Source organism: Molothrus aeneus, chromosome 28 (assembly GCF_037042795.1).
Source record: "Molothrus aeneus isolate 106 chromosome 28, BPBGC_Maene_1.0, whole genome shotgun sequence".
NCBI classification, from domain to species: Eukaryota; Metazoa; Chordata; class Aves; order Passeriformes; family Icteridae; genus Molothrus; species Molothrus aeneus.
In genome coordinates this window covers 1,817,379-1,845,095 of record NC_089673.1, presented here as the reverse complement: position 1 = coordinate 1,845,095, position 27,717 = coordinate 1,817,379, and the positions used below count along the sequence as shown (strand labels likewise).

The following is a 27,717-nucleotide window of genomic DNA, read 5'->3' as shown; positions in this document are numbered from 1 at the left end:
TGCTGATGTGGGTTCAGCTGAACACAGCAGCACTGAGAGGAATAATCTGAGAATGAAACAGGTGGGTAATGAGAGATCAGGCTCCCTGCAGGCAATAAAACACTGCCATCTCCACAAATCTGGTTTATTTATTCATTTACTCCCCACTCTTGGCAACAAGCAGCTGCCCTGAGGCTCACTAGAAGCCAGGGAGAAACCAGCACCATTCCAGTGTTTTAGGAGCTGGGGCAACACTGATAATGTCACACACACACACCCACAGAGAACCTGCCCAGCTGTAGCACAGCTGTGAAGCTTTTCTCCTCAGGCCATTGGGCACTGTCAGAACAGCCCTGCAGGGAGCAGGGACTGACTCAGGGCTGGATCTCACCCCACTCACCCTTCCTGGAGCAGCACAGTGCCCTGCACAGCTCTGGGTGGGAGCAGGAGGCAGCACTGAGGGCAGCAGTGGTGCTGCAGCCCTGCCTCCAGCAAACCCTGATTCCAGTGAACCCAAAGGCTCCTTTTGGAATCCAAGTCCCAAACTGGATCTTCACTGCTTCTCCTAAGAACTTTCCTTCCCTTACAAACTCTACAAGCCTGCACCAATGTGATCAGAGTTCAGTTCACATTCAGTACCATTTGCAGGGCATGAAAATGTTCAAGCCATTCACATTCCCTGGGTGCCCAGGTTGTTAAACCTCATGTTTAAATAAAAATCCCACATCAGAACAGGTCCCAGTCCCACTCAGGCAGGATCTGCCCTCCCCAGGTGCAGCCCTAAGCCCTTCCTGGCTCCCCCTGCAGAGGCAGAGCTCCAGCCCTGCTCACCCCAGATCTGTTCTGCTGCAGTTTGCCAGGATCTCACACCAGAACTGAGAACTGAAACCTTCCCTGAGACACTCAGTGCCACAAAAACATTGTGACAGGAGTCTGGTGTGACAGGACAGGAGGGAATGGCTTCAAACTGCCAGAGGGCAGGGTTAGGTGGGATACTGGGATGGAATCCTTCCCTGGGAGGGTGTGCAGGCCCTGGCACAGGGTGCCCAGAGCAGCTGGGGCTGCCCCTGGATCCCTGGCAGTGCCCAAGGCCAGGTTGGACATTGGGGCTTGGAGCAGCCTGGGACAGTGGGAGGTGTCCCTGCCATGGCAGGGGTGGCACTGGATGGGCTTTAAGGTCCCTCCCAACCCAATCCATTCTACAATTCTGTGATACATTCAATTTTATAAATAAATATATGCAGGATTTCCAGACCTAGAGAGAGCAGAAAACACCATGCCAAAGGTAATTCACCTTTCACTGCAGGAGAGAACCCAGAACTGGGCTGTCACCCAGCTCAGGCACAGGGGGTGACACACACATACCTTCTTCATGGCCTGGCACTTGGCTGTTTCAGAAAACCCAATCATCTTATCAGGAGAACAGATCTTGATAAAGGGGAAGTTGGATTCCTCTGCTATTTTTGCTGCTAAAGCAGTCTTCCCACTGTGGGGAGGGCCTGAAGCAAAGGACAAACAAGGAATAAACAAGGGAGAAAACGGCTCTGACAATGCTCAGTGTGAATGATACCAAGGGTATGTTTAGAATTCCATCCAGAGGCATCTGCAGTGTGAAATGAATGTTTTTCCTGCTTGCAGAAGGAACACATTAACTCCTGCTGCAACCCAATCCTCCACATGAAGGCAATTAATGGAACTACTTGAGCTTATGCAGAATGATTTACCATGACACAAAATAGGGCATTACACTTTCTGTAGGAGCAGCCATGGCACCAAAATGTGTTTAGGATAAATTTCTTGAGCTTATGCCCTCAGTATGATCTCTGCTGGCACTCTGGCAAACAAGCCAGCAGCAGGCACACCAGGGAAACACTGGCTAAGACAATTTGTTATTTGCCTGAATTCACACCAGGATAATTCAGAGACCAAAGACACACCTGAATCCATGCAGCCAACATGAATCAGTTGGGAGGGACAGAAGAAATTGCTGGGCACTAACAGAAGGAATTAATCAGGGTTAACTCCAAAGCTACAGAAGTAATGCATCTTTTTGGACTTTAGGAAAAGAAAAAGGGAAGAGATAAATTACAAATTCTACTCCAATATAACAAATTCTCCTCCAAAACCTGTAACACAGATACTAGAACCAGTTTCCAATACCTGAATACTCTCCTTAGGCAGTAACTGGATAGTGGATACACAGTCTGGATAGAGGGAATCCACCTTTAACTGACAGAAACACCCAAATGGGGCTCTTTGAACTCAGCTAATTGCACTGATGAGCTCTCCAGTGACTCCAAAGAGAATTTAGACAACTGACTCAGCTAGAGACATCTCCACTGTAAAACAGCCAAATCCAGGTTACTCACTGGGTATATTTTAGTTCTTCACTGGGTACATTTGGGTTATTCACTGGGCACATTTGGGTTCTTCACTGGGCACATTTGGGTTATTTAGTGGGTACATTTGGGTTATTCACTGGGCACAATTGGGTTATTCACTGGGCACATTTTGGTTCTTCACTGGGTACATTTGGGTTATTTAGTGGGTACATTTGGGTTATTCACTGGGCACATTTGGGTTATTCACTGGGCACATGTGGGTTATTTAGTGGGTACATTTGGGTTATTCACTGGGCACATTTGGGTTATTCACTGGGCACATTTGGGTTATTCACTGGGTACATTCCCTTCTCCTTTGTTCCAAGCACAGGCTCCCTTTGGCTGAGCAGTTCTAACACCCAAAGCAATTTCACCCAAACTCAAACTCAAAGAGCCCAGTTGCATTTCTCCCCCAAGGTGTTTCCTGCAGGTGCAGGATGTCAGAGGTGAGCAGGAGCAGTCTCCAGAGGCAGGGCCAGGTGTTCCTGCCCCAGCTGTACCTTCCAGCAGCACGCTGACCAGGGGAGTGCGGTCGCTGTTCTTGGTCTGCTGCACCAGCAGCTCCCCATCATCCAACACCCTCGTCACTGGGTCCCCCCACTTGATGATGCCATTCATGATGTAGCTGGCATAGTCCTCCTGGTTGGTTCCAAATGCCTGTAGAAGAGAGGGAACATTTCTTTTACCAAAGAATTTTTCATCCCATCAGAGAAAGCATGAAATAATTAAACAAAAATGCCCAGGAGCAAGGCTCTGGGAAATGCTGAAGTGAGACAGTCACAGCCCCTGGTGACTCACAGCATTCCAGCTCAGAGGGCTGAACACAGGTGGAGACCAGGCATGTTCAGAATCATCTTTTCATAAGCCCTCACAAGCAGTTCTAGTCAGTGCAAGTTGCCAGTGGGATCTCACTCCACACTGTGTGGAGACAATTCTCAGAAGTGAGGCTTAAACCTCCTCCTACAGCCCAGGGTAAAGCTGTCATTCCAGCTCCAAGAACTTCACTCCAGGTGATGGTCAGGTCAGTCCCCATCCCTGCCTTCACCTGTGTGAATTCTCTCTCCCAGAAGACACCCAAAATTCCCTGGCATCCTGTGCACTGACATCCTTCCAAATGCCCCCTGCAGATCTCCACTGGTGACCTTTGTCTTTATGCCCCCAGGAACTGAAGTGGCCTAAAAGGGAAAGCTGTGACAAGGAGAAGAAAGCCCAGCTGTTCTTTATCTGTTCTGGTTCTCTTTAAGACTCTCTGGGCAGCAACAGAGAGCTCAGAGCTCCTCACCTCCACAACACAGGACATGCCAGCCCATGGGTGACCCCAAAGGAAGTGTCCCCCCCATCTGACTGCTCTGGTGGCTGTTCCTGCAGCCCCACAGTCCCCACTTACTGGTTTGATGTCGTTCTCCAAGGATGCAAAGAAGTCTCCTCTGGTCACTCGCAGGCTCTCTGCCTTCTCCATGTCCACCTCCACTTTGTTGCTGGCCTAGAGAGGCAAAAAAGGCCACACTGAGGTCCAGCAGCACCACCCAGCTCCCCTCAGCCTCCCCCCACAGCCCCAGCACTGTGGGGTCAATAATAAAAATCCTTCTGTGGGGGTATTTGCTGGGTAGCCCTGGAGCCATATCCCAGCCCCTCAGGGCAGCTGTCCCACCCCACTGGGGCACCATGGTATTTTCTGAAAAATCCCTGCGCCTGGATTTTTCTCCTAAGATGATGAGAAGCCTCAGAAAAGAAATGCAAACAATAATTATCTGACTGCTTGGAATGTGGTTTGGAGGTTGCTTCCCAACAGGTGCCTTTTGATTGGTCTGATGTGAATTGTTTTTAATTAATGGCCAATCCCAGTCCAGCTGTGTCAGACTCTGGTCAGTCACAAGATTTTATTATTCATTCTTGTCTAGCCTTCTGATGTCTCCTTTCTCTTTCTTTAGTATAGTTTTAGTCTATCATTTTCATATCATATAATATAATTTCATATAATATAATTTCGTATAATTTCATATATAATATGATATGATAATAAATCAGCCTTCTGAGAACTTGGGAGTCAATTCTCATCTCTGCTCTCATCCTGGGGACCCTCACAAACACCACTGGGTGATGCTGAAGTGCAGAGGAGCTCTGTGACCCCCATTTCAGAGAAGCCACCCCAGCTCAAACAGGGCTGGAGCTCTGGCCCACTCTTGCTGTGCTGCAGAGCAGGAGCCAGTGAGGCTGTTCAAACTTCTAGAACTTACTGGGATTACACAGGTACCCTTTGGAGCTGGGAACTAAATAAATAAATTATATTTAACCCTCAGAGATGTGTCTCAGACATTCCCATCCAGCAGGGACCTGTAAGAACAGAGTGCACCAGAGCATGGGAAGGAAAAATAACAATAAAAATACTGACATGGGGCTTGTCTAGAGGAGCAGCAAATGCAGCCCCTAAACAGCAAGCACAGGAGCCCAGCCTGGGCAATCCTGCTGTGCCAGACACACCTGCAGCCAGAGCATGGCTGAAATCACAGTCCCTCCTCCCAAAAACACCCACCAAGCACAAACACACATGCCAAATAAACAGCTGAGGGGATCTTTAGTACAGGTGATCACTCTTCTACTTTGCAGAGGGAGATGAAGGGACCTGAAACACTCAATAAACTCCTGAAGTTGTGTGTGCACTTAGAACCAGGGGGGCTCTTACCTCCCCAGCCTTTAATGAGCTCCTGTTTTAATTTTTCACACACACACTTTGAGAGAGAATCACAAGAGTTGAAATGATTCAGAAGACAATGCCCCTTCATTTTCCTTCATTTGTGCTCTTGCTTCTCACAGGTGCTTCTGAAAACTAGGTCAGGCCTGTGATGTATATTTTAAGTTTTCAGTACTTGCAGGAAAGAATAAAGTACTTAACTGCTTCATTTAGCCAAAAGCAATTTCAGAATAAAGAACATTACCCAAAATTACTATGTCAAAGTGTCTGAAAAGCAAAACAACACGTGGCCACTTGCATACATTACTGAGATGTGGATCACAAAGCACCCCAGAGGAGGGGACTGCTCTTTCACATTTCCACATTGCCATCTCCCCTTTTCCCACATGATTTCTGGGCACAACAGGGAATAGATCAAAACACCAACACTCCCCAAACTCACCCAAAACTCCAGCACTGAGAAAACATCAACTATAAGCAAAATTAATTATTTAAGGAAAATGTTTTGCCTGCAAAGGGAAGAATCCAGAAGTGCTGGTTTGTTGGTTTTTGGGGTTTTTTTTGAGACAGAGCACAAGAAAATGAGAAAGTGATGATGTTTGTGGTTTTCTGCTATATGAAACAGTAACTTGTCAAGTATTATGGTTATACAAGACTAATTAGCAGGAACAGTAATTTTTCCTTTAGATAGAGCACTCCCAGGAGACACAAATGTCTAAGCAGCAAATGATTTCTCACTTAAATGAAAGTGTGATTTGCTCTCCTCACATTTGAGGCTGAGCAGATTTTTACAGTCTCTGTGCTGTGGGATTGATGTCCAAGGCTTCTCCCTGCAGGAGCTGTCCCCAGTCCTGCCAGGGGAGCAGGGGCTGTGCCTCAGGCTCCTTCCTCACCACCTCATCATCTCATATTTCAACACCACTGAGTACTGAGCTTTGCATCTGCCTTCCCAGCCCTGACATTTCATGGCCCTGAGCTCCCTCCTGCAGCCAGAGGGACTGGGAGGGCAGGGAGGTGTTCCCTGAGAACTGAGGGACTTGGGAAGGCTGCATGAACCAGAGGATGTGGGGTGATCACCAGCCCAGCACTGATCTGCAGGGGAAGGCTTTGGACAAAGCCCTCTGAATGTGGCTTTGGAGCAGAGGGCTCCTTCCATGGCTGCAACACTTCACACAAAGCACTTCTCCTCTGCCCTTCTGGTTCTTGCATGAGGAAACAGTGAGGAGCCATCCCCATTCCCTGATCCCAGCACACTCTCCATGACCCCTCCCATGCTTTTTCAGGCTCAGGAATCCCAGTTTAACCATTTTTCCAAAGAAAACCCTCCTGCACCTCTGACCCCCTGCTGCCATTCCACACCCTGGTTCCAGCACAATCCAAGTACACCAGGGATTGGATCCATGATGAAATCACAGCCCCACTTTTGCTCTTTACCTCTCCTGGTAAATTCTAACCTTGCTATTTTGCTATTTTCACTGACAAGGACTGAGCTGGGATTTCCAGACCATTCCAGCTCCAAGAACTTGACCCCAGCTGATGGTCAGGTCAGTCCCCATCCCTTCACCTGTCTGAATTCTCTCTCCCAGAGGACACCCAAAATTCACTGACATCCTCCCAAATGCCCCCTGCACGCCTCCACCTTTGTCTTTAAGCCCCCAAACCAGCTCTGAGGTTGTAACCTCCCCTTCCTTACAGAACATTTATCATCACATTGAGCTGCTCAGGCTCCAGCACAGCCTCCCTAGGCTGCTCTAATTCCCACCTCATCTCCTGGGCCCAATGCACAAACTGTACCCAAGACTTTCAGTTTTTGGCAAAACATCCTCAAAACCCATCCCTTCCACCCCAGCAAGCTGTGCAAGAGGCAACTGGAGGGCAGGAGAGGGAAGAGGGAATTCAGAATGAAAGAAAAGCACAGGGAAAAGGTGAATTTCATTCCCTAAAGCACACTGATAGGCACCTTTCCATTAAATATTCAATACTTCAAACAGAATTATTTTCCCTTTTTTGCCCCAGTAGAAGACTGACCTTAATGTGTCTGTTCATGGCAGTGGACTGAGCAGCTCGAACCAAACCTTCCAGCTCAGCACCACTGAAGTTTTTGGTCTCCACTGCCAGCTCTGCAATGTCCACATCCTCAGCCAGCAGCTGGTGCTCCCTCATCCTCACTGTGTGGATGTGCAGGATCTGGAATCGGCCCTTCTCATCTGGCAGGCCTGGGATGGGGCAGAAAACACACCCAACCCCTGAGCACAGCACTGCAAACCCCTGGCCCTCCCCTCAGTGCTGTCACTGTCACATTTTCTGAAAAATCCCTTTGCCAGGATTTCTCCTCCTGGGAAGCTGAGAAGCCTCAGAGAAAAATGAAAACAATCATTATCTGATTTGCTTCTCCTGTGTTTTGCTGTTTGGAATGTGGTTTGGACATTGTTTAGCAATTGATCATTGTTTCATTGAATGATACTAAAAGTGGGCCAAGAGCTTGGTTTGCCATTTCCTCTGGCAACTGGAAAAGCAGCTGTCTGTCAGTAACTAGAAAGGGATCTTTTAACTGTGTACACCCAGTGCACAGTTGGTTGCATGTGAATTGTTTTCAACTGAAAACAATTGTGGTTGCATGTGAATTGTTTTAATTTAATGACCAATCACAGCCAGCTGTGTCAAAGCTCTGGAGAGAGTCATGAGTTTTTCATTATTATCTTGTTAAGCCTTCTCTAAGTATCCTCTCTCTATTCTTTAGTATAGTATTCTTTAATATAATATAATATCAATATAATATCATAAAATAATAAATTAGCCTTCTAAGAACATGGAGTCAGATTCATCATTTCCTTCCCTCGTCTGGGGACCCTGAAAGTCTCACACAGTGTCCCCTCCCTCCAAGGCCCTTTCTCACCAGGAGCAGCTTCACTCACAACCTTCACTGACCAAATTCTGATCTCAAATGCAAAGTCAGTGATTTGTTCTCATGAATCTAAGATGATCTGGGCTTATTATTTTAATAAAGCCTCCATGATCAGATATTCCCTAATTTACCCTGCACTATGTGTGCACAGTTACAAAGGTCCCTTTCTAGTTACTGACAGCTGCTTTTCCAGTTGCCAGATGAAATGGCAAACCAAGCTCTTGGCCCACTTTTAGTTCACCCAGTGCTCTTGCCTGTCCTTCCTGCAATTTCCACCCAGGAATGATCTGTACCATTGTTTACCTCCTTTCCTCCACACAAATATTCAGGGTCCTGCCTGCCCACTCTGCTGGGCAGACACTCAGATCAGGTTTATCAGTAAGGAAGTCCAAAGTGGTGCTTATTGGTCTGATTTAATTGATGTTCTGCAGGGAGCTGCAGGAATTCCAGCACCTGAGCCATGCTGGGGATTGCTCACATTAGGATCTGTATTTGCTTTGCTGCTGTAGGTCCATGGAGCTGAGGAACTGGGCTCTGCATTGTGCTTACCAATCTCCATCTTCACCTCCAGCCTCCCCGGCCTCAGCAGGGCCTCATCAATCAGGTCAGGTCTGTTGGTCATCCCTGGAGTTAAAGTTAAAACAAAACACTGTTATCTGAGCTGCCTGAGTGGGTTTGCAGCCCCTGGTACAGCTAGGGAGCTAGGGAGACACTCAAAGAGTCCCAAGAAAACAAACAGCAGGCATTCATCTTCTGAAATGCTGGGAAATGCTCAGGGAGAGTCAGGGCAACAGGGACCAAACCTGTTCCTGTGGCTCCATCTGCGTGTCCTTGGGCTCCTGCAGCAGGACAAGCACAGCAGGAGCAGCCCCACTCCCCCACAGGCTGATACATCCATTCTATCAGCCCTTGCAGGTTCCCCAAACTATGAAACCCTCCTTATCAAAAACCAAAGAAGGAAATTGCTGACAGCAGCAATATCTGCCAACCACAGCAGCACCTCCCTTTAAACCTGCTCCAACAGCAGCCATGGCACCTGAGCTGGCCAAAACCCCAGCCCCCAGGACAGAGCAAAGCAGCCCCACCTACCAATGACCAGGATGTTGTTGAGCTGCTCCACACCATCAATTTTGGAGAGCAGCTGGTTCACCACGGTGTCGTGCACACCGGTGCTGCCAGCCATGCTGCCCCTCTGCTTGCAGATGGCATCAATCTCATCAAAAATGATGATGTGCACCCCACTGTTGGCTCCAAGCTGTGGGAGAGAAGACAGGAGTGTCACCAGATTCCAAAATCAACACCAAGCTCAGCCATACAGACACTGTGTTGTGTTTGTGGGACCCTCATGGCAGGGAGGAATGATGAATGTGACTCCATGTTCTCAGCAAGCTAATTTATTATTTTATGACACTATATTATATTAAAGAATGCTATATTATACTAAAGAATACAGAAAGGATACTTACAGAAGGCTAAAAAGATAATAATGAAAACTTGTGACTCTTTCCAGAGTCCTGACACACCTTGGCACTGATTGGGCAAAGAGTGAAAACAACTCACGGCAGAATGCAATGGAACAATCACCTGTGGGTAAACAATCTCCAAACACATTCCATATGAGCACAGCACAGGAGGAGCAAATGAGATAATTATTGTTTTCATTTTTCTCTGAGGCTTCTCAGCTTCCCAGGAGAAAGATCCAGGGCAAAGGGATTTTCCAGAAAATGTGAATGTGACACTGAGAGTCCCTGTGTGCTCAGTATCTCACCTGTGTGTGTGTATCTCACCCCTCTCCAGGGGAACATCCTGCCCATCTCAAATCAGGGAACTCAGGGGGCTCTGCCCAAACTCAGGACCTTGCAGCTGCACAGGTGTTAAGGAAGAGCACAAGCCTGAGCAAGCCAAGCAAAGGCCAAAGCTCAAAGGGCCCCAGCACTCAGCTCTTGGGAAAGGGACAGGTACCAGGGCCAGGGAACAAGGCCTGTCTGTGGAGGGAGGGATGCACCAGGGGGAACACCCCAGGCTGGACTGAACTTGGTAAATAGCCAGCTTGCCAGAGCAGCTTTGTTGATTATGTTTTTAAGGAGCCCAGTCAGCCCCAGCACTGCCATTTCCAGGTTCACTCAGGGGTGAGGCAGTTGCAGCTGCTAAGAGAACAGGATACTTTTTGTGACTGCATTATGAAGCTTTTTCCCTTCAAATTCCACCTCTAAAACATCTTTTGTGGCCAGGGCAGACCATGTTATCACTGGGTGTATGTGCTGGCCCTGGCAATCTGCCCCAGACACAGGCAGCACAATGCCAACCTTTTGGAGACCTTTTTAATCTCCCAGCTGTCATCAGGCCCAGCCCCTGCAGCCAATATTGAGTGGATTTTAACAGGTGTGTTATTGCCAAGGGAAAGCAGCTCCCAGAGATGCTGCAGCCACCAGGAGATTGCTCACGTGGGTCTGTGTTACCACACAGAGCTGATTGACTGACTAATAAACCTTTTGCTGAAGAAATGAATTATTTCAAGTCACCACCAAAGTCTGAGTCTTGTGAGCTGAATAAAATTAAGGGATCATTTGCTAATGACTTCTAAAAAGTAATAAAAATATAATATAATATAATATAATATAATATAATATAATATAATATAATATACCAATCACATTATGATACTATATTATACTATACTATATTTTACTAAATCATATTATATATTATATTACATTACATGATATCATTAATATAATATAATATTATATTATATCATATTATATATTATACCATATCACATTATGATACTATATTATACTATACTATATTATACTATACTATATTATACTATACTATATTTTACTATATCATATCAAATATTATATTATATTATATTATATTATATTATATTATATTATATTATATTATATTATATTATATTATATTTATGATATAATGTAATGTAATATAATATATAATATGATATAGTATGATATGATATAATATAGTATAGTATGATATAGTATCATATCCTATCACATATCATATATCATATCATAATAAATCAGCCTTCTGAGAACATGGGGTCAGATTCATCTCTTTCCTCCTCTGGGGACCCTCACAAAGACCACGCTGGTCTCATTCCCAGCACCCCCATGGCTGTGTGTCCTTACCCTCCTCTGCTCCTCCTCTGCATCAGCAAACAGCTTCCTGATGTTGGCCTCGGACTCCCCCACGTATTTGTTGAGGATCTCGGGCCCGTTGACCACCTTGGGCTCCCTGGCATTGAGCATCTTCCCGATCTGCCGCGCCATCAGCGTCTTCCCGCAGCCCGGGGGGCCGTAGAGCAGGATCCCCTTCACGTGCTTGCAGCCTGCAGGGACAGGGATGATGGAGAAGGCTGAGCTAGAACAGAGACTAGGGGAGCTAAAGAATAAAGTAGGGTGGTGGGAAGGAGGAAAGTTTAACAAGAAAGTCTCACAGGTCTGCTTGGCAGAAAGATTGTTGAATGTAGAATATGAAGAAGGAATACAGATGGAAGCAAGTTTTGATATAGAAGAAAAGAATTGCTGAGCCAGTTTTACTGGATAACCAGCTAAGAGTTAGTTAGAAGGGGTTTTATGGCTTAAAGCAAAGGATAAACCCACCCCAAACAAGAAGATGTTTTTACCAAGCACAAAGATAGCACAGGCAAACAAGCCTGCCCATGGTGCAAGTAGAGAAAAGGTCTCAGAATCTTCCACTGCAAGAAAACTGAAAACAACTTCTGGCTTAAAACTGTAATGTACTGACTTTGAGTGATTGGAGAACAGTAACATGAATATGGTAATTACAGTAGTTATGATAGGCTATAGATAATAGTTAAGGTATAGATTGGTTCTACTGTATGAAGATGCCCAGCAAAGAAAAGTAAATAATGCATTGTGACCAAAAGAAAAGTATAGAATGCATTGTAACCAAAAGAAAAGTATAGAATGCATTGTGACCAAAAGGAAAGTATAGAATGCATTGTGACCAAAAGGAAAGTATAGAATGCAGTGTGACCAAAGCCAAAGGGTCTCCAGGCCTGCCTGCAGCTGGAGCTGACAGCTGTGGGCACAGCTCTGTCACCCACGACCCTGGATTGCTGGAACATCTTGGATGGAATAAACTGCATTTTGGATACAATAAACTGCATTTTGGATACAATAAACTGCATTTTGAAGAGCCACCTGGAGGCCTCAGGAGTGCTTGGGCAATGGTGAACCTCAAAGGGTTTTTTCCATTTTTTAATGACTACATGAAAATCTGATTTTACTCCATTTTTGTGGATTGACTTCTTTAAGAATGTGACTCCCACAACAAGAGCCCTGCAGTGCTCAGGATGCACATTAAAATCAAAATCAACAAAAGGCAGCAAACTGATGGCCCCAAGCTCAGACTGAGGGGACCTGAGCTCAGTTCCTGCCAGGCTGAAGGAGCCTGAGCACATGGAGCTGTCTGCACCCCATAGGATGATTTCCCTCCTGGTGTCTGGCTTGTCTCAGCTCCACCCCATCCCACAGAGCCCTCAGGGCTGCTCACACCTCAGGGCAATTCTGCCTGTAAAGGACAAACACTTACCCCTTATTGCCATGGACATATTTTATGAAAAATCCTTTTGTCAGGATCTTTTTTCCTGAGAAGCTGAGAAGCTTCAGCTTCTCCATGTTTTGCTGCTTTGGAATATGATTTGGAGAATTGTTTACCCAGCATGTGAATTGTTTTTACTTGATGGGCAATGACAGCCACTTGTGTCGAGGCTGTGAGCAGTCACAAGATTTTATTATCATTCCTTTCCTTTCAAGCCTTCTGATGAAATCCTCCCTTCTGTTCTTTAGTATAGTTTTAATGTATCATTTTCTTTTAATATAATATCTATCATAAAATAATAAATCAGCCCTCTGAAACATGGAGTCCAGATTCTCATCTCTTCCCATGTTGGGATTGTCTGCAAATTCCACCCCTTATCACCTTCTCAACACTGCTGTGGTTTCACTTGCTCCTGAAGGTTATGGCAATAAAGAATTGATTTCAGTCTGAACAAGTGCTCAATATTATTTAATTCCTGTGAGCCCACAGGCTCTCTTCCCTCTCTCTCTGGTTCATTCACTGCAGTGAAGCTCCAGGACACTGCCATGAGGAGCAGCTGATCCTCCCAAACCCCAGAGAGCAGCAGTGCTGCACTGGCTAAGCCCAGCAATAAAGCTGAGAGGGAAAATAAATCCTGCTGGGCTTCTCTGCAGATAAAAAATTTACTACAGAAATCCAGAGCTGTGCCTAAGAACTGATGAGTCAGCACTGAGACATCTGTGAGTCAAAAGCATAAACAACATCAACTGGAGTGAAGACAAATCTCACAGGGCAGGGAGTGAGGCACAGATAAATTAAAAGCTCTTCCTGTCAAATCCCTGTCATGAGGGCATTGTTACCATGGGGGAACAGGATCTCCTCTGTAACCAAACTGCACCAGCCAGGCTGGTGCTGACAAAGTGATCTCTGCAGGGAAACCCCAGCACAGCAATGCTCCAGCAGCTCCTGGGATCCAGCACGAGGCCACCAAAGGGTTCCAGAGGCCACCAAAGGGCTACAGAGGCCACCAAAGGGTTACAGAGGCCACCAAAGGGTTCCAGAGGCCACTAAAGGGCTACAGAGGCCACCAAAGGGTTACAGAGGCCATCAAAGGGTTACAGAGGCCACTAAAGAGCTACAGAGGCCACCAAAGGGTTACAGAGGCCACCAAAGAGCTACAGAGGCCACCAAAGAGCTACAGAGGCCACCAAAGGGTGACAGAGGCCACCAAAGGGTTCCAGAGGCCACCAAAGAGCTACAGAGGCCACCAAAGGGCTACAGAGGCCACCAAAGGGTGACAGAGGCCATCAAAGGGTTACAGGGGCCACCAAAGGGTTCCAGAGGCCACCAAAGGGCTGTGGCAGGTCAGGGCTCTGCTCCCAGCCCAGCCAGGCAGGTCCATGGCACTGCAGCGAGTGCCAGGGTGCCCACAACACCAACACCAACACCAACAGCCTGGGCCTGCTTGGTTCTTCTGGTTTTCTTTGAAGTCCTGTGAGAAGTGTCTGAGGCAGCTGGGGGGGGCTCAGCCTGGGGCAAAGGAGGCTCAGGGGGCCCTTGTGGCTCTGCACAGCTCCTGCCAGGAGGGCACAGCCAGGGGGGTCAGGCCCCTCTCCCAGGAACAGGGACACAACAAGGAGGAATGGCCTGAAGCTGTAGCAGGGCAGGCTCAGCTGGGACATCAAGAGGAATTTCTCCATGGAAAGGGGGCTCAGGCCTTGGAAGGGGCTGCCCAGGGAGGGTTGGAGTGCCCATCCCTGGAGGTGTCCCAGGAATCCCTTGTCCAAGGAATGTGGCACTCTGTGCTCTGGGTTGGTGACAAAGAAGGGATCAGGCACAGAATCTTCCAACACCACTCCATGGTCTTGGAAGCTTTTCCAATTTGAATGATTCTGGGATTCCTGCAGCTCCCAATCTCTCTCTTAGAAGAAATACAACTGAGTTATCCCCCAGAAGCTTCTGTATTAAATATTAAACCCCGAATGTTTCGGGTGTGTCCTGCCTGGCTCCGTCTGGCCTCGCTGCTGGACCAGAGGCTGCAGCTGTGGGGTTCTTCACCCCAGAGATGCCTTTGGCTGGCTGGGTGCTGCAGCTGGGCGCTCAGAACAAGTCCAGGCAAAATAGGAACTCAGTTTACCTTTGGTGGAAAAGGTTCAGACAGCAGTGAAGAGAAAAGGAGCGGGTTCTGCCGTGGAGCTTAGATCCAGAGTTTATTGTAGCATGGTAGACCTCTGAATGTGGTAACAGCTCCGGACAGACAGACAGACAGAACCATGGTCTCGTGTCCTTTTAAGCCCCGGGGACAGGAGGAGGGGACGGACAGGTGAGGGTCAACCAGGTGTGAGCAGGGGAAGGCTCAGGGGATGTGGAGCCAGGACAAAGCAATGAGCCCAGGCCTGGGGGCATCTGCCAACCACACCACGCCTTGCTGGAAGGTGAAGAATAATGCACAGCTGCCAGGCAGGAGGGCAAAGGGGAGGGGGAAAGGTTGGCACACCTGAGGGGATGGGATAGGTGAGACAGGAAATGGCGACACACTGCAACACTTCTGTGCCACAGCCCAAAAAATGTGAATTTCCTGAAAAGTACAAACATTTCCCTCTGTGCATGAGCTGCCTTGGCCTCAGCACAGGGCTCAGGTGAACACCCCACACCCAAAATCTCATCTCCCACGGGGAGCCTGAACACAAAACACAAACTAGCTTGGACTAATCTGCTTAGAAACCTCCCAGAATGCTCTGAATGTTCACCTTCTGCCTGCTCAAGGGAAAAGGAAAGGAATCCTGGAGTTCTCTGAGTGGGAAGGGACCCCCAAGGATCATCCAGTCCCAGCCCTGCCCAGATACCCCAAAATCCCAGCCTGTGCACCCCTGGAGTGGTGTCCAAAGGCTCTTGGAGCTCTGGCAGCCTTGGGGCTGGGACCAATCCCTGGGGAGCCTGGGCAGTGCCCAGCAAGTCAAGATTAATTCAATAAAAGGAACATAAAATTCAGATCATCACCCTCCCCCTGTGGGTTGAGCTTTGGGTTTTCCTCTCCTAAAGGTAAAAAATCCATGACTCCACAGCAAAATCATCCCAAATATCCCCAATTTCCTCTGGAAAAACCCAAATGAGGGTGGAAATGGTTAAAAATTCAACTTTATTGAATTTTTAATTCAATAAAATTGAAGTCAGGTGACAGAACATTCCAGAGCCCAAAGCAATTAGTTCCTCTGCAAATAAAACTGCCACAAGCAGCTCCAGCAGACATTTCCCTTTACAGCCACGTTCACCTGGCTAAAATCAAAGTTTTAAGGACAAGCAGTACTTTATTAAAATAGACAGGTGATGACAAATCACAAATGTTACCTCTCAAATCACAGTGGGATGCTCTGCACCACACAGGAATTTTGATTAAGTTTATCTCCCCCTCTGCTGATTTCACCAACGTGGCCCAAATGTCAATACTATTATGAGAATCTTTCTAAACACAAATTACAGCTGTGCAGACATCTCCAACCAGTTCATCATTTGATGAGCTCCAAAAAAAGGTCATTGCTGTAACCTGAGCCTTAAATTCTGCCATTCAATGACAGTTAGAGGCTGAATAGGGACATTAACAGGAACTCAAATATGGGAAACAAAATATGAGGGAAAATTCATAAAAACTGCTAAGAATGGGAGAGTTACTGGTGCTACCAATGGAAGTCAAACTCTGTTTTGACCCAGAACATCACCTGCCCAAAGACAAGATAAAGTTTATTTGTTCAATTCTCCCTCTTCAATTTATTGGAGAGATCAGAAGAACTGATTTCGTATAAGAGGGATTTTCTACTTGGGAGTGTAATTCCCCTTTTAATTAAAATCAAAGCATTCTGGTGGGATTGGATCACTCAGATGCACCACCAGGAACCTGCATGGATGGCAAGGCCCCAGCACAGCAGGGAGATTTTTATCTCTGCACATTCATCTTGGGGCAGGTTACAGGAAGTTCAGGGTTCCCAGGCTTCACCTGCCACACAGGCAAAACTTCCCTACAAGCAGAGCTGGGTGGAATTTCCCTCTCCTCTCATGCTGTAAGCCCAGAGTGTCTGATAGCTGGGGCAGGGAAAGGGCCACAGCTGAACCAGAATTTTTATTTTCTCAATGGTCAGAGTTTTGAGTTATCAAATCCTATGCCACTGGGAAGAGAAGACAAAGTGAAGCTCCCATGGATCTCTGGAAAGGGATTCCCCACCACATCCCAGTGCCTTCACCTGCCACACAGGCAAAATATCCCTACAGGTAGAGCTGGGTGGTATTTCCCTCTCATGCTGTAAGCCCAGAGTGTCTGATAGCTGGGGCAGGAAAAGGCCACACCTGAACCAGAAATTTTATCTTCTCAATGGTCAGAGTTTTGATTTATCAAATCCTTTGCCACTGGAAAAAGAAGACAAAGTGAAGCTCTCCATGGAGCTTTGGAAAGGGATTCCTCAGCACATCCCAGTGGCTCTGAGGAGCTCAGTGCACACATCTATCAGGAGGCAATAATGAGATTTATGACAAGAGCATTTATCCATTTCAGAGGGGATGTGCTAGAAATGAAAATAAATCAGCATCTCAGAGAGCCACTTCCAACAGAATGCCTCTGGCTACAAAACCAGCATCAGGACACTGAGGAAAAGGGATTTTGGTAAGAGTATAAACAAGAAAAGCCAAGCACTAAGGGAAATCAGCACAGTAGCAAAGAGTAAATGTCTCTCAAGAGAGCTGCAGAAAGATCCCAAATCCCAGAGGCAGGTTCAGTGGGAAGCTGAGCAGAGCCAGGATGTTCAGAGCTCCATCCCACCTGGATGACAGCAGCACAGATCCCACCAGCATTCCCTGATTCCAGGGAGAGCTGGGTCATTCCCACCTGCTCAGACAGCAACACTGGAGGTTGGGAATGCTGCTGAACAGTTCTTGCCTTGTGAACACACTCAGACAGCCCAGGGCACGGGGACACCCAGCTGGGCACAAACTGGGGCTGCCAGACCATGGTGATGCCACCAACCAACGCCCCTGCAGCCACCTGGAGCAGGAGCAAAGCCCTCCCAGAACCCACTGATGGCTCATACAGAAATTCCCTGCTGCAGGTTTGGTGGAAAGCCCCTGCCACAGCCCCATTTCCACATTCCTGTGTTAGAAGGGAATCATTTCCTTTGGGGACTGTGCAGAATTTGGAAGCCCCATCTCTCATACCCCTGCCAGGATTGAAGACCTTCAAGTCAGCTCACTCTGTGTCCAAAGCTTCCCTGCCACCTACCCTGTTCCCTCCTCCAAAGTTTTCCAGTTGTACTCATCCACATGAACAAATTCCATCAGAAATTCTGATTAATTCAGCTCCTTCACTTTCTCCCCCATCCCTGGGGGATACCAAAGTCAATCCCTGGATCCAGGTGCCTCAGGAGAACTTCAGGTTAAATCCTGAGGAGAACTTCAGGTTAAATCCCATTAGGAGGAGACGGACAGGAATGCACTGGTCCATTCTCCAACGTTTTCCAGTTGTATTGCATCCAGCAACCCAGCACACAAACAAATTCCATCAGAAATTCTGATTAATTCAGCTCCTTCACTTTCCTCCCCACCCCTGGGGGACACCAAAGTCAATCTCTGCTTTTTAGAAGCAGAGGCAAGTGACAGAGGTCAGGGACTTCCTCACTGCTCTCCCTAAAGGAATTCAGTGCCCTGGATCCAGGTGCCTCAGGGTGAGCAGAGCACTCCAGGTGAAATCCCTTTAGGAGGAGAAGAGCAGGAAAGCACTGGGGCCATCCTCAGCGAGGAGGAAGAGTTAACAACAGCAAATGCTGAGTTCAAGCTGTTAAATACTCATTTACAGCAGTGAAGAGTTGACATTTTCTGTGACAGCTGATATTAATAAAAGTGACAAATGGGTAGGAACAGGCAACAGAAGCAGAAAAAGAACAAGGGACACAAGAGCCCACAAGTGTTGGATATGGGCAGATCACTTGGACATGAACTTCACCCAAGGACACTCAGAGTGGGTGAAATCATCTCAAAGTCAGTGAGAACCTGAACAGGGTGGGTGAGAAAGCAGGGGGGAGATGGTGAATGTCATCCCTGGTGTTGCAAAGGGAAAAGGGAGAGAACTCTGGGGTTGGACTACATTGAGAGGTCCCTTTGAACCTCAGCTGTTTTCTGACTGTGTTGTACAGACCTAGCACTAACCTGGTGGCTGGAAAATTCTGAGATAATATCTTTTTAAGTGGGTAGAAGAGAAGAAGACTACAAGAACAAGCCAGAACAACTTTATTAGGCCAGTCTGAGACAACTTCCCTCCAGGAAAACATGGGGCTCCCCACACAGGGGGTTTGAGGAAACAAAGAAACAAAGAGAGGGACATTTAGACTTCCCTAAAGATATAAATACTATAAATAAATAGACACCCTCCTAGACATGCAGGGAAAGCACAGGCTGAATGAAGTTGGAGGTGGATGAAAAGTAGATTAAACCCCACAAACTTGAAAGCACAGTGAGAAATGATCCCTCATGAATTTAGTGGCATGTGGTGCCTGGGAGATGGAACAGAACAGAATGCTCCAATTAAATCTGCAGGCTGCAAAGCCAAGAGCTACAAACACACAGACAGGCAGGATTAAACTCATCTGAAATCCATGTAACCTGATGCATGAGTGTCTAATTGGGGAGGAATAATGAATTACAGGATGCAAAACACAAAAAATCATCCCAGTGAAGGTTTTGCCCAGGCTCAGACAGCAAAGCACAGCCAGCACCTGCTGATCCAGAATGGATCCATGGTTTGGGTTGGGCACCACAGTCCTGAGCAGGGAAGGGAGCAGAAATGATGATGGGTGATGTAAAGGTTATAGAAATGGCTCAGAATCCCAGAGCTGCCGTGCAGAATGCTGGAGAGACAGAACCAGGCTGGATGCAAAGGCTGAGAGCAGCAGGGCCTGGCATTCCCAGCACCTCAGTTGAGGTTAAACATGCCTGACACTGATTTTTCATTAAAATGACCCTATTTTCAGAATAGCTGGGTGAGAACCTTTCCATCATTCTTCTTCTCTTACAGTATCTGAGTACTTTGAGAACATTATTGCATTAATTTTTAAGGCAGCTTAACAGACAGGCCTCCACTTCAGACAGAATCTGAGGAAGAAAATAATCTGAGAGTCTGCTCATTTCAATGTTCCCCTTGTGTTCTTGATCCCTCACTTCTCCATCATGAGCTGGACTTCAAAATTACAGAGCTCTGATCCCAAGAGGGCAGGTCAAGAGCACAGGTTAAGATGGTTCCTAGGAAACAGAAACCACCTTCAAAAAATCTGATTTCATTTATTTATGGTAGCAGGAGAGGATGGGGAATTTGGGCTCTATTTCAGTCTCTTAGAAGGAACATGTAACAGCAAACATTTCTCTACCTGTTATTAAACAACATGTCCATGCAGAATTTGCTCTTTGAGGCCTCTACAACAATTAAAGTGCCACAGGAGTCAGAGAAATCCCTTCCCTGCTGCAAGTCAAGATTCTGTTTCAAAGCCTGGGGACACCAGAGTGTTCTTAAATAAGGAAAAAAGGGTCAGCACAAGTGTTTTGGTTTCAATGCTGAGAAGGGACTTTAGAGGTTTGTTCCAAGTTACAGCTCCAGGCAGCAAATATCAAAAATGTTGTTCCAAGTGAATAAATATCTGTGGGAGTCAGGGGGAAAGGAAAAACAACAAGAAGAGAGAACAGTGGAATGAGCTGGGTTTAAAGCCTCAGCAGAAAACCAGCACCTACCATGGATGGGAAAAAAAACCCACATTTGTCAAATAAACAGGGGAGCTTCAGCTGGAGCAAGAGGATGCAGCAGAGAGCAGCCCAAGGCAGATTCCCCTCAGCACAGAGTGACACAGCCTCACCCTGAGCTGGCACAGAATCCTGGAAGGGCCTGGAAAGGAGGAGGATTCCCTGGCAACAGGGCTGGGAAGGGCTGTCCCTCAGGGAGAGCTGCCTGGTATCTCCCTCCACCAGTGCCCCAAGGCGTGAAGTTCCTTCCTCAGAAGTGTCATTCCTACAAAGGAGGAACCAAAATGTTTCCAGATATCTTCCTCAAACCTCATCCAGGTAAGGATTGAATTCCATTTGGCAGGCACAGCATTATCAGGAGTCAAGCACCAGTCAATCTTCCCTGGCAGGGTGGGCAGGCCCTGGCACAGGGTGCCCAGAGCAGCTGGGGCTGCCCCTGGATCTCTGGCAGTGCCCAAGGCCAGGCTGGATGGGGCTTGGAGCCCCCTGGGACAGTGGGAGGTGTCCCTGCCATGGCAGGGGTGGCACTGGATGGGTTTAAGGTCCCTTTCCACCCAAACCATTGTGGGATTCTGTCACATCACACAGCCAGGGAGCTGATCTAGCTGAACACTGACTCTATCATCTGTCTTTATCAATAGTAATTTTTGCTGCCAGCTGTGTTAGCTCCCGACAGAACCATGCAAGCCCAAAGCCACCAGAGCAGGGCTGGGACATCCAGAGATGGCAAAAGGAAACTGCCCCTTCCAGGCCAGGGTCAGTGCCCAGCTGGGGCTGATCTAACATTCCTGCTCTTGGATAAACCAAGGCTTGTGCCAGCAGAGCAGTGATTCCCCCCTTGATGATATGGTTAACTAACATTGATTTATGTGCTCCCAACCCAGAACATTCCATGGAAGTTAGATAAACCACACACAAATTGCAAGTAATGCTGGAAGGGTCTATAGAGCCTCTGTGTAGTTCTGGACAGAAATATTTATTGCATTTGGCATGGAAGCTGCAGTCTGGGAGCACTGGGCAAAGAACACAACTGGGTGAGCACTGCAGCACCAGGCAAGCAAGCAAATTCCATCTTTTCCTTTCCCAATAAATTATTCACAAAGGTGAACAGCTGTCACACTGACATTTCACATCTGAAATATAGTTAAGAGCAAGTTATAACTAAGGCAAAGAAAATGAATGTCAGAAAGTTTTTGGTTTTTTTTCAAATTTCAGATAAGCTCTTTAGCCCTGGGGTTAATCAGAGCTCAGGAGCTCTGCTCCCACTCCAACTTCTTCCCTGAAAAAAGTCTCTTTGTGCAGCCTGGGTGTAAACATACACAGCAAGAGTATTTGTACTAAATGTAATTTAATGGGGCACACCTTTAATTCATTGCCCAGGGTAATCCAAATACCAGTGGTCCTCCACAGAATATTTGTCTTCCTTTATTAAACAAGACCAATTATCTTTTACCTTTTACCTTCAAATGTGGTCCCAGCCAAGGGCTCTGTACTGCAGCCACAGAATCAGAGAATCCCAGAATGGTTTGGGCTGGAAGGGACCTTAAATGTCACCCAGTGCCACCCCTGCCATGGCAGGGACACCTTCCCCTGTCCCAGGCTGCTCCAAGCCCTGTCCAGCCTGGCCTTGGGCACTGCCAGGGATGCAGGGGCAGCCCCAGCTGCTCTGGGCACCTGTGCCAGGGCCTGCCCACCCTGCCAGGGAACAATTCCACCCCAATAACTAACCCAAATCTCCCCTCTGTTAGTTTAAAACCACTCCCATTCTTGTCCATGTCAAAAATCACTCTCCTCTGTTTTATAAACCCCCTTTAGGCACTGGAAGAGGCTCTAAGATATTCCTGGAGTCTTCTCTTCTCCAGGCTGAACAGCCCCAGCTCTCCCAGCCTGGCTCCATGGAAAGACTTCATGAATACACACAACAGCTGCTTCAAAAGGTAAAAATATTTCAAGTACAGGAGGCTGAGCTGGCCACCAGTGCCTCTGGGTAAAAGCTGCTCTTTCCACAGCCAGCACCATTTCTCTTCTCTCCTCTCTCTGCAGAGCAGTTAAATATTTAACAAATCTAAGCATTTTATGTTCTCAAGCAGAAGCAGAGAAAGTTTTATCTTGCCCACAGCCACAAAACCCAGGAGACCCAAGAGCATCCCCCAAAGGCCTCAGCTCTCCCATCAACAGGAATTAAAAGGCAAGAGAGAGAGAGAGAATCAGCCCTGGGGTTTCTCCACAGCTCCTCCATATGTGCCCAAACCCCCAAGACAAGACTGAAGGCACATCTCAGGGAAGTTTATTTTGCATCAGTTCCACAGGCACTGGAAGCTCCACACACCCCCACACAAACAGGATGTAGCTCCTGATGGAAATCTGGTTTGTAATCAAAATCGTGATTGCTTCATTTGTGGGGAGAGGGAAGGTGGATCAGAAACATAAACATACACAGCAATGATACAGCTATGGATTCCAAGTTCAAATAGGAGCCCACACAGATTATATTCCCAGAACAAGGAGCAGCCAGAACATCCCCAGCCACGTTCTGGGACAGAACCAGACACCTGCAGCTGCACACTGCTTACTAAAAATTAAACCCTGCACCATTTATCTGCCTGCCAGCAGATGTTTACCAAGATGTTTGCCTTTCCTTCCCTTGACCCAAAAAGAGAAGTTATATTTAGAATCTGTGCTTTTATTTCACAGACTCCAGGAGGTGCCATGGCCTGTCAGCACTTCAAACCAGACCAGCAGAGCTCACAGCCCATGCTGGGATTACTGGGCTCATGGTGCAGCTGCCAGGGGAACTGGGAGGTGAAAGAGATTATGGCAGGAGCATTAAAACAAAATTTCCTCTGAGCTGCATGGACAGACATGGTCAGGCAGTCAGGAACAGGAGCAGTGTCACTGCTATGGATAAATGAATGAAGCATTCAAGGAGGGAGAGTTTCACAGAACCATGGGATGGGTGGGGTTGGAAGAGACCTAAAAATCCATCTCATTTCAACCCCCTGCCATGGGCAGGGACACCTTCCACCAGACCAGGCTGCTCAGAGCCCCAGTTTCAGTTCCACCAGATCAGAATCCAGTAAACCATGTGTCTCATTCCTTCAGACATTCCATGTGCAGGGCTGAGTGTTGGTGGTGGGTTTGTCTCCCTTCCCCAGCCAAGCAACAAGAGTCCAAAATATGGGAGCAGCAGGGGAAGAAGAGGCTCTGCTGGATCCCTCAGAAACTGCTGTGCCACAGCAGCACAAGGGTGTCAGCTGTGTCCAGCCCCCACACATCAGGGACAGGCCTGCAGCCTATGCCCCAGCCACACTTTTCCAGGTTATCCTCAGTGTAATCTTTTCCAGGTTATCTTCAATATAACCTTTACCAGATTATCCTCAATGTAACCTTTTCCAGGTTATACTCAATAAACCCTTTTCCAGGTTATACTCAGTGTAATCTTTTCCAGGTTATACTCAGTGTAATCTTTGCCAGGTTATCCTCAATATAACCTTTTCCAGGTTATCCTCAGTGTAATCTTTTCCAGATTGTACTCAGTGTAACCTTTACCAGGTTATCCTCAATGTAACCTTTTCCAGGTTATACTCAATAAACCCTTTTCCAGGTTATACTCAGTGTAATCTTTTCCAGGTTATACTCAGTGTAATCTTTGCCAGGTTATCCTCAATATAACCTTTTCCAGGTTATCCTCAATGTAACCTTTTCCAGGTTATCCTCAGTGTAATCTTTTCCAGGTTATCCTCAGTGTAATCTTTTCCAGGTTATCCTCAATAAACCCTTTTCCAGGTTATCCTCAGTGTAACCTTTTCCAGGTTATCCTCAATAAACCCTTTTCCAGGTTATCCTCAATAAACCCTTTTCCAGGTTGTACTCACCCATTTGCTCCACAATTTCAGGTGGGAAAACTCGAGAAGCAAAAGCTCTTCGGAAAATATCTGAGAATTCTTTATCCAGGCCTCCAATGCCCATTTTCTCAAAATTCCAGTCAGGGTTGATGATTGACTGCCTGTTCTCCTTGGTCTTTGATTTACCTGCAAAAGCCAAGAAATGGTTTCCAGCACACACAGGAGCAGCCAGCAGAACAGCTCTGCAGGTCAGACCCCATCCCACAAACTCTGCTCAGTTCCAAACACTGGCCAGGAGGACACACTGTGACAAGGACACAAGGACAGGACACCAGAGACCAGCTTGGTAAATGATCCCCAGCCTTCCCACTGCTCACATCAGGGGTTTCTCCAGCCAGGTGTTGTTCCTATGTATTGAAGAATCCAAAGGAGATTTCTCTGCCACACATTCACCCTGGACCCACATAACCTCAGCACCCAGCCCATGTGGCTGCTGCCAGAACCAGTGTCCACCCTGTTCCAGGCCACCTGGGATGGTGCAGGTTTGTCCTGCATCCTCCTCAGTCCTGCCTTTCCCAGTCCCAGCTGTTCTTCCCTGTGCAGCAGCAGCTCCACACTGGAACCCTTGTTCCTCTCATCCTCCCACAGCCTCTGACAGGCAAATGGACCTGCAGGTGCTGCAGTTTGGTTGTACCTTCAGTACAGGGACAGAATGATGGATGCTCTGCTTTGTTCCTATCCCTCCAGAACAATATGTGATCATTGTTAGCAGCCACATTTAACAGCTCCTAATAACAGGAACACACTGCAAGATGGGTGCAGCATTCATTCCCTTGATCCTGCTGTCACATTCACATTCTCTGGAAAAATCCTTTCACCCAGGATTTTTCTCCTGGGAAACTGAGAAGCCTCAGAGAAAAATGAAAACAATTCTTATCTCATTTGCTTCTCCTGTGTTTTGCTCATGTGGAATGTGTTTAAAAATGAAAACAATTCTTATCTCATTTGCTTCTCCTGTGTTGTGCTCCTTTGGAATTTGTTTAAAAATGAAAACAATTCTTTCTCATTTGCTTCTCCTGTGTTGTGCCCACATGTGGAATGTATTTGGAGATTTTCTACCCACAGGTGATTGTTTCATTGGTTTCTGGTGTGAATTGTTTTGACTCTTTGGCCAACTGGGGCCAAGCTGTGTCAGGACACTGGAAAGAGTCACAAGTTTTCATTATTATTTATTTAGCATTCTGTAAGTATCCTTTCTGTATTCTTTAGTGTAGTATAGTTTAGGATTCTTTGATATAATATAGTATCATAAAGTAATGACTGTTTCATTGTTAATGATTGAATCATTGTTTTGATTCAATGGCCAATCAGGGCCAAGCTGTGTTGGGACACTGGAGAGAGTCACAAGTTTTCATTATTATCTTTTTAGCATTCTGTAAGTATCCTTTCTCTATTCTTTGGTATAGTTTAGTATAGCATTCTTTGATGTAATATAGTATCATAAAGTGATAAATGAGCCATCTGAGAACATGGAGTCACATTCATCATTCCTCCCTGCAATTACAATAATCCTGCCTGGGATCTGGGCCCTCTACAGCCACCAGTTTTACCCAGGTCAGGAGAGCTCCTCCTCCCACACATCATTTACAGTTCTCTGTACTCAATCTCCCCTGCCATTTCCTGCCTCAGTCCCTGAGCTCAGAGCCAGCCTGGGCACCTCACTGCTCCAGCCTTTTCCAGCTTATTCAATAATTACAATGAGCAGCAAAGAGATTCCCACTGAACTCCACTGACATCAGCTATTTCCTCCTTCCCTTTCATCCCTCACTGACTCATGCAAGGACCTTCTCTCTCACAGATCTCTGTTTTGATTCTTTCTTAAGGAACTTTGACAAAGAACTTTGCTGGAGGAGCTTTGACAACCAGCCCATGTCAGCCCTGCTGCCAGAGCTCTCTGACTGCTGTAGGATCATGAGGCAGGACTGCCCTTAGACCAGACAGGCTGGCCCTTCCCAGTGTATCACCCTTTTCCTCTCATTTACTGCTGTATTACAGTTTCTGTTGATTTTTTTCTGTACAGATCTCAGGTTCTAAGATCTGCACCTCTCCAAACCTTCTCCAGAATCCCTTGGGAAGGAACAGCACACTCACCACTCAGTCCCCAGACCCTGGAGCAATTTCCAGCAGAGTCACACAGAACAATTCCTTTACACCTCAGAAGAACCAAGGCCAGTCCTGGCAGACCCTCCCAGCTCACTGTCTGCTCCACAACCTCTTCCAGAGGCACTGCAGACCCTGAGTCTGCCTGCAGCCCTTTAACCACCTCCTTTCCCTGCTGCTGCTCAGCCACTGGCAGCACAGAGCTCCCCACCCCTCTGCACAGGAGCTGGGCAGTACCCAGAGTGTTCAGGGAGCAGAAAACAGGCCCAGATGCTCCTGGAAGGATGCTGGCACACCCATGTAGTCCCACCTTAGGTTTAATCAAGCCTATAAACAAGCACTGACATTTTTATCAGTCAGATCAACCTTGCACATGGCTTTCAGCACCCTCAGCTACCAGGGAAACACACAGAGATCTGACAACCCAGAGAAAAAGCAAAGAACTGCCAATTATCCTTAATTACTGCAGAAATTAAGGGATGTTTCCTCAGACTTGCATAGGGTTTAAGGGTTGGCTCTTAATGGTTTTCCCAATGGGGGCCATTCCCACTCTAGAACATCACAGAATCACAGAGATCACAGAGCCACAGGTGGCTTTGGGTTGGAAGGGACCTTAAACCCATCCAGTGCCACCCCCTGCCACAGGCAGGGACATTTTCCACTGTCCCAGGTGGCTCCAAGCCCCATCCAGCCTGGCTTTGGGCACTGCCAGGGATGCAGGGACACCCACAGCTGCTCTGTGCCAGGGCCTGCCCGCCCTCCCAGGGGACAATTCCTAATTCCCCACATCCAATCCTAGCAAACAACCAGTGTGCATTTTGCTGCTCTGTTCCACAAGCTCTTCTAAGAGCTATTTCAAGTTCAGCCAGATAATGAATGAGCAGCAAGAGTCCAGGAAGTACAGCAAACAGCAGCTCTGTGTGAGCTCAACCCAGACTCTTTAATCCTGGTCTCAACACATCTGGAATCAATATTTCAATTCCAAGGGCAGCAAAACAAACCAGGAACGTGCCTGTGGGTCAGATGCCAGGGACAGCACTTGGGACACAGAGCACCTACAGCCCTGCAGGGAGAGCCACAATTCCCCTGTGTTTATTATCCCAGTGCTGCACTCCAGCTTTTAGGTCAGAGCCCTCAGCCAGGGCTGTTCCTGCTCCCACAGAGCTTGGCCTACACTCCCCCCTTCTGGCTGCACCTCAGCACAGTAAAATTCTTGCAGATTGGATTGAAAGCTCTTCCAGTGGTTTCATAACACGATTTTATGCTAAACAGAACAAACAGAATTGCCTTTTTAAAAAATTACTACAATTCTTCTCTATTGAAATAGTGCAGGCCCTTTACAGAGCTCAGTGACACTCACTTCACTTTCATCTCCTCTCTCACAATTTAATTATTCAGAACTTTACAATTCCCCAG

General features: G+C 47.1%; 1 protein-coding gene across 2 annotated transcripts in view; it reads right to left on the bottom strand.

Annotated features, from left to right (window-relative positions):
• The window catches only part of NSF (N-ethylmaleimide sensitive factor, vesicle fusing ATPase), an 80,131-nt gene that overhangs the window by 17,764 nt on the left and 34,650 nt on the right, over positions 1-27,717 (bottom strand). For both annotated transcript variants that reach the window (XM_066566690.1, XM_066566689.1), the window contains exons 8-15: positions 24,172-24,327; positions 11,113-11,312; positions 9,047-9,212; positions 8,507-8,581; positions 7,081-7,268; positions 3,748-3,843; positions 2,861-3,017; positions 1,345-1,478 (exon numbers count right to left, since the gene is read on the bottom strand). In XM_066566690.1, the coding sequence (XP_066422787.1) occupies positions 1,345-1,478; positions 2,861-3,017; positions 3,748-3,843; positions 7,081-7,268; positions 8,507-8,581; positions 9,047-9,212; positions 11,113-11,312; positions 24,172-24,327 (1,172 nt within the window). The remainder of the gene's footprint in view (positions 1-1,344; positions 1,479-2,860; positions 3,018-3,747; positions 3,844-7,080; positions 7,269-8,506; positions 8,582-9,046; positions 9,213-11,112; positions 11,313-24,171; positions 24,328-27,717) is intronic.